General features: G+C 33.3%; 1 protein-coding gene across 2 annotated transcripts in view; it reads left to right on the top strand.

Moving 5' to 3' along the window:
- LOC106877749 (beta-1,3-galactosyltransferase 1) overlaps positions 1 to 7,725 on the top strand; it is an 84,749-nt gene that overhangs the window by 45,405 nt on the left and 31,619 nt on the right. Inside the window, exon 2 of one of the 2 annotated variants that reach the window (XM_052978560.1) lies at positions 215 to 5,810. The exons of the other annotated variant lie outside the window; for it this stretch is intronic. Within the exon in view, the coding sequence (XP_052834520.1) occupies positions 279 to 1,460 (1,182 nt within the window). The 5' untranslated portion in view covers positions 215 to 278 and the 3' untranslated portion in view covers positions 1,461 to 5,810. Of the gene's footprint in view, positions 1 to 214; positions 5,811 to 7,725 lie in introns of those variants that run through there. 2 annotated transcript variants of the gene reach the window in all.

Raw genomic sequence — 7,725 nt, 5'->3', positions numbered from 1 at the left:
TATATATATTGATTGAATGCGAACATATTGTTGAGAGCGACTTCGGACCTGCGCCAATTTTAAAAAATATATATGTATGCTTGTATGTATAGGTGCATGTACGTGTGTATGCTTATATATGTGAATATATAAGCTTATATGTATTTATACCTATAATCCATAATGTTAATTTGATTTTTGTTTCGCTAATATATTTTTCATTTCCTTATTACAGTTCAAATTGGTATTTGAGTGCATCTTTCTAAAATAGTGTGTGCATATAATGAACTACGGCAGTAATGTTTCTGCGCCGATCCAGAATATTCCGCATATTTCTCCGCTTCCTAACCATCACTTCAATTTACACTCTTCTTCACATATCTTCTACGAAGAAACATTTTAAGGTTACATGGCTTTCGAGGCGGGATCGGCAGGAGTTTGAAATGGGAAAAATGAGTAATAATGCCATAGATAAGAATATCACAATCGATGAAAATATAAATAGGAACAAAACTGATCATTCATTGATGCATGGTTTATCATTAACAGTCAATGGTGGTTTACAGTCAAAACAAAATGAGACGATGAAAGTTCAAAATTCCCTTCCGGACAGCTCATCAGAAGAAGAACTGCCTTATTACTCACGTCACATCATTAAACCTTCTTTAATATGTGTCCCTGATGATTTTATGATTGTTTATATTCACACTGCACCAAAAAACTTTAAGCGACGAACGGCAGTACGAAAAACATGGGGCGACAAAAAACTGTTGGGCAAATTTAAAATCAAGTTATTATTTGTGATGGGTGTCGTCAAAGACCGTCACGTTATGGATATGGTCAAATTAGAATCTGACCGTTACAATGACATATTACAGAGTGAATTCAACGACACATATCGAAACTTAAATTCCAAAGCAATGGCAGCGTTGCGTTGGATCGCAACAAACTGCCACAATATCTCATATATAATGAAAACAGATGATGATATATTAGTCGATATTTTTCAAGTGGTAAAACATTTGAGATATCTACAACAGTACAAGTATGCTCGGAGAAAATTTATATTATGTAATGTATGGGTTGGAATGCATGTCATCAGAAACAAAAATAGTAAGTGGTATGTTTCACATGAAGAATATTCTAATAACACCTATGACGTTTATTGCTCGGGGTCTGCTTATATCTTGAGCCCTGACATGCCCGTCCGTTTACTCAAAATTGCATTAAAAGTTCCGCGTCTTTGGGTCGATGATGTTTATGTAACTGGTATGCTGGTCAATGCACTAGGTATAAAACATACTAATTATAATTCGGCCTATATAATGGGTGTTCGTGATTCATTGGATGGGCTTTCAAAGGACATCAAAAGAAAGGTAGTTTTTTATCATATACCTCATACGAAAATTATTTACAAACTGTGGAAGGTATTAAATGAACGCATGAATCATTCCGGTGCCACGAAAAATATTTTGAAATAAGGGAACTTCTGGATATTGTTGATAATTGTATTTTATATACGCCTCGTCCGATATAATTATTAATACACATGATTAATACCAATTTCAGGAACAATAACTGTAAGTTAGTGGCAGGGTGTTAGTTGATGATATCGATCCCAGGGCTTCATCTTTATTTATTTCAAAAGATCATGAAAATATAGTAAGCAAATTAGGCCATGGCACAATTTTAACCCAGAATATAAAGACGGACAAAATGCTCAGCGAGTATACGTAAAGATTGTTAATAATAATTTGAATATGATAATGAGTAAAGAGGTTGTAAGGGCAGTGTAAGAAGGGGTAAGATCATTGATTACGATAATTTACAAATTTACATTGGATTGGTTAATTAAAATTTAGGAAAAATTCATGATATTCCCCAAATCAGAAATACTTTATATTATTATTAATCATGTATGTCAGTAGGTGAATACAGATACATACATATGTGTGTGTGTGTGAATGTTTTGTGTGTGTGTTTTCTGTGTGTGTGTGTATGTGTCTGTGTGTGTGTGTGAATGTTTTGTGTGTGTGTGTGTGTGTGTGTGAATGTTTTGTGTGTGTGTGTGTATTTTCAAAGTTTACAAACAACACCGAAAAAATAAATAAACAGTTACAAGATTAGCAAAAACATACACAAGTACCAACGATGTAATAGCCTATTATAAAGGTAGCAATTCCAGACTTTGGTGAATTGTTTTTGATTAAAATAGATAAATAAATAAATAGTGTTAAACGCTGATGTTATTCAAAACTTTATACTTCCGACACATGTTTCGAAGGAAGCATTGGTATTATTCCACAAGTAATAAAATGATGTAAAAAGAGAGAGACACAACTTATCAATAAGACATTTTAACCAAATGCGATTACATCATATACGATAAATGGAACGCTGGAATGTTATTTTTAAAAAAACCGCGAAAATATATAGGACCGTTAATATATATAATGTCAAAGGCAATTTATAGAGAGAGAAGGAGGAAGAAAGAAATTAGCAGAAGATTAAATGTGAGGAATTTTAGTGCGAGAGGTGAATAGGAATAAAGTTTACAGGCATGGTCAATAATTATATTAAGCGGAAGTGAAATGTTAGAAGACAGTTAAAGGTCGAAATTTATAGAATGGGAAGAATTAAAGGTATGTTTTTGCCAATGTTTGCTACGATAAGTGCGTTCTTTCAACGCGTTTGCAATAGGATACTCTGAGAACAGGAGGAAATACATTTCATCATTACTGAGCGAAAAAAGAAAACATTTACTTTTATCATACAGAAATGATTTAGATAGCATATTCCATTCCAAATCAAATTGTTTATTATGATCTTTAGAGATCAAATTAATTTTTAAGCACAGCATTGTCTAAATGTGGGATAAAGATTAAATATTCTTTTGGACAACGGAGATAAGGCAGTACTTATATAAAACAAGACGTAAGAACCGGAAGTAATGTTACATTCAAAAATAGAGCTTCTAGTTTTAGAATTACTGCTAAGGAATCGAATGCAATTGGAATCCAGATCAGAAGCATTAACAGTACTGCTATTACTATTTAAAGAATGGTTAGTGGTAATGATATCACTGTTACAATTTCGATTAGGTGGATTTGTATTTCAGAACTTATTATTATGCAAAGAGAAGATATTTGAAAGGAGAATTGTTAGAAAACCATAACCTGATTCGGTGTGAATTAATAATCGAATAGTATCTTGAATTTTGGGGAAAATTCTTTTCTATAGCTTCCCGCAACAGGTATGGTAGGTTGAATTGATCTGCTTAACATATGGAATTAGCAACCAAACAGGTTTGCTAAGACAAGCCTTGTAATTAGGGCAATAATCTTTTAACGTCCTCGATTTGCCTTTATAACGAATAAATGGTTTTAAAGAACGGTTATCTCCCTTACTCTGTAGAATTAATTTACTCGATTTGGCTTTGTTATTCGAACTGAAATTTATATTGTTTATATCGTTATGACTTGATTTCGTGTCCTGATTAATACAGGTAGAATTAATATAAATTGAGTTAATATAGGTAGTTATTTCTTTATAGCTTGCTTTAAGTAAGGCAGAGTTATAAAATTCAGCTTTATCGTTGAAGATATCAACATTTGCAAATAATGTGAAAGTCTAAGTGAAAAATTTCATTCTTTGTAATATCCTTCGATTGATTAATGAAACAGCTAATATATTTTAAATTAGTTGCAGATTTATGATATAAGAAATATGACTCATTATGTAAGTGAAGGGTAATATCCAAAAACTTGGCATTAGTAACATCATCGTCAAAAACAATGCATAAGCGCATATCTCGGAAAAATTTAAGTAACCAATTCTTAACCGTTTCTAATTTTGGGTTAGAAGCATTTTGAAGGTAAACAGTCATCACGATATAGATCTCCATGTTTGGGAATTGGTCAGCCATCACATAAAAGATATACATACCGAACAAGTCATCAGCGATTTGTACTGAATCAGAACTCCCCATCGTGACATGAAAACTGTCGGGTGCATCTTTACGGACGCATAGCCTGTTATCGAATTTAAGAATAGATTTTCTGGCAGCTAAGACGACATTAGTTTCATCCCCGGCGAGACCTGCTTTCTTGTGTGTGAGCCAGAGTGCCTTGTTGTGTACAAATGGGTTGATAGAAGAATATAAACTTGAAACGCCAAACTGGATGTAGTTACTGCATTTCTTGTTATTGATATAATTAAACTTGGAACGAATTAAGCTGTAATCTTTTAACTAAGGTAGGAATATATTTATCCGAATATCTTTGCTAAGAACATCGATATCACAGCTAGAAGGACATAGAAGTTGTAAGGTTGGGTTATTAAAATATTTAGTTTGTAATCTTTTAAAAGAAAACGAGGTTGTTTTGGATCAAAAGGTTCTGGCTTCATCTGTAAGTCATATTTCTCCATAATTTTCTACGCCTCATGGTTGGCGTTCCTGATGTTACTTTTACTGATAATCCTATAGTTCTTATCTAAGGAATTCTAGGTAATAAGCCTTGATAAGTCTGTATAAATTTCCTGGGTTTTTTTTTTCCTGTTTCACAAATCATCTCTTTGCATAATAATAAGTTGCTAAATACAAATCCACTTATTGAAAATTGTTACATTGATATTATGAACACTAACCATTCTTTAAATAATGATAGCAGCAGTGTTAGTGTTTCTGATGCGGATTCCAATCGAATTCGTTTCCTTAGCAATAAGTCTAAGATTAGAAACTCTATTTATCAATGTAAAATTACTTCCGGTTCCAATGTCTTTTTTTATGTAGGTAGTTCTTCATCTCAGTTTTCCAAAATTATATCTAATCATTACTCTACATTTAGACATATCAGTAAATGTAATATCAATATGTTATACATATCAGTTAACGTATCAATTCTCGGTTTAGTAAATTAATTTGGTCTCTAAAGGTTCATAATAAACAATTTGATTTGGAATGGAATATTCTATCTAAATTATTTCCGTATGATGAAAGTAAACCTTATTTCTTTTTTTCACTCTGTAATGATGAAATTATTTCATCCTGTTCACAGAGAATCCTCTTGTAAACACGTTTAAATAAATGGATCTATGCATAATTAATTTTTTTTTATTTATTTTAAAAACAAGCTATATTTTAATTAAGCTGAAATAATTGAGCTCAATTCCAGAAATTTGATGCTATGAATCTCATGCAATAACATTTTAAAAGAAAAAAGTGGTGAGTGTTTGTTTCTCAAATTTTAATGTAATAATATAGTTCTATACCTTTTCATGAATACATTTCTATAAGGGAAATTTTGATATATGTCACCGCATCATTCAGGTAAGGGATAAAAATCAAACATCCAGTCAACGTCACCGTTTTCTGACTGCTCATTAGTTATGTTTACATTATGCTTCCATTCATCTTCCTACACGGACTCACAGCCAACATCTGCCTGGAGGAGGTAATGCATCCTAGGGTTAAGATGTTAGCTACTGGAAGACACTTTGTCTGATAACAGGACTTTCTGTCATAACCCACAAGCAGAAGAACCCGGCCATGGTAGCCAAACAACCTCTGCGACCACATCACCATTGACATCTGACCACTTAACTCCTCAGAATGCAACTCACTTGATTTTTGTGTGAGGAGCGTAGATCAGCGAGTGACCAACAAAACTCCTTGTAACTCTGAAAGAAGCCCTGAAGGTGAGAGGTATGGCAGCATTCACCAACTTAAAGAAAGAGACCGTCCAGAAGAATTGCAAGAGATTCGCAAATTCACTGGAGATCGTGGTTGAAACCAATGGCGATTTTATTCAATAAAGTGACTCTTTCCTGTTTCAAGATATTTTTATGTAATTTCGGTAAATATGTCTGTGGAAAATTATGTGTCAATGATATATATATATATATATATATATATATATATATATATATATATATATATATATGAATGTAGCCACACGTAGGCCGTCGGAGATTTTCCTCTTCCTTTCTCTGGACTTTTCCTTTTCTCCTTTCCAAAGAAGACCCATGCTCGGAACATTAAAAGCTCTCTCCTTCGACAGGATGCCAAACTAATATAATTCTTGTGCCCCCACTTCAAATTTGTTGTTGTGTCTTTTTTTTCAATTCTTTTTTCTTTGTCTTCATTTCTTTATTTGTTTATTGAATTGTGTAGTTGTGGAATTGACTATATATATATATATATATATATATACATATATGTATGTATGTATGTATGTATGCATGTATGTATATCATATGATATCATATATTATATATTATATCACATCATATGGAAAAATGCGACCAAGGGTAATGATATTCTTACAATTCTAAACTTGGACAAGTACAAGGCACAGCAAGCCATCTGTTGTTCTGTGTGATCATCATCTGATCTTGGCAGAACTTTTTCACGTCTGAGCAAAAACAAAGTTTTTCGGTTGGCGAGTATGCTTGAGTTGGTTCAAAATCTTCGTAGCGTGGTTATTCTTTTCTCCGTGATGGCTTGGGATATAGATTGGTCCTTTCTCATCTTGTATGAGAAATATCGAATATCTTCATGCGCTACGTGCCTGATATCTAATTCAGACATTCCCATATCCCTAGCGATGAATCTGATTCAATTACAACGATCGTTGTCAAATATGGCAGGGATCTCACCAAGAAATTCAGGAGATCTTTTCTCATTAAAAGAATCTGAGCTGCCGTACCTTCGTAATCGCAATTAGATCCATCCCACAGTTTCCGAATCCTTTGCACTGTCCTTAGGTCGACAACCGGACACTCTGAAATGTTCGTATTGGAGCATCTGACGCGAATGTCAAGCCCTACAGCAAATCCATTCAAATTTCTGGCAGAGTGAATTGCGTCATGGTGCTGTTTTTCTCACAGACAGTGCCCAACAGACCCAACAATATTGCGTAGTCGACAAAATCCGCCCACAAATGCGTATGCGTGAAATTAAAAACATAAAATGGCAACAAACTGTCCATCGCACGCTGTGTGTATGTATATATATATATATATATATATACATATATATATATATAAATACTTAAGATTCAGTTGAATTAGGTATTTAAATTGAATAAACAAGTCAGTCGGTATTATCAGCGCGGCTCAAAGTAAGGTGAATTAAAGCAAAATAACCACAAGATATCAAGCAGTAAGAAATTGTTTGACAAGTAGGATACATTAGTATTATTTTTCTTGAATATTTGAACAGAGTAAGAAGATGGAAGTTATTCATGTTGTCGCTATTGTAGCAAGTGGCTAAGAGTAGACTACAATTTTTTAGAATCCCATGGACCATAACGGGGCATAGTGTTTTAAGTCTTGTAATTCATTTCCAATTTATTTATCTGTTTATCATTATCAAATTATCTGAGACTAGAAGGCTGTCTATTTTGAATAAAGAACAAGAGTGAGTTGACAGCTGATGGCTAGTTATGGTCGTAAATATTATCATAGGTAATCCTTTTCCCCAAAGGGATAGGAAATAAGACATTAGGAGTAGTCCGCTGGATATAAGTAACGGTCTATAAACAGGAGGCAAGCTAGGAGTAGACTTAGAATATAGAAACTTAAGATGCTAAGAAATGTAAGATGCTAATACAGGGAAAATTCATTAGAGGCAAGATGGGGAAACTGATACAATGATTTGATTGAACTCTTCAATTAAATTGAGGCGCTTGAAACAGTCGCACTACATAACTAGTTGATATCCTGTTGCATATATATATATATATA

The sequence above is a fragment of the Octopus bimaculoides genome, chromosome 1, assembly GCF_001194135.2.
Source record: "Octopus bimaculoides isolate UCB-OBI-ISO-001 chromosome 1, ASM119413v2, whole genome shotgun sequence".
NCBI lineage: Eukaryota > Metazoa > Mollusca > Cephalopoda > Octopoda > Octopodidae > Octopus > Octopus bimaculoides.
The sequence above is the reverse complement of the archived record's forward strand: the minus strand, read 5'-3'. Positions and strand labels throughout refer to the sequence as shown.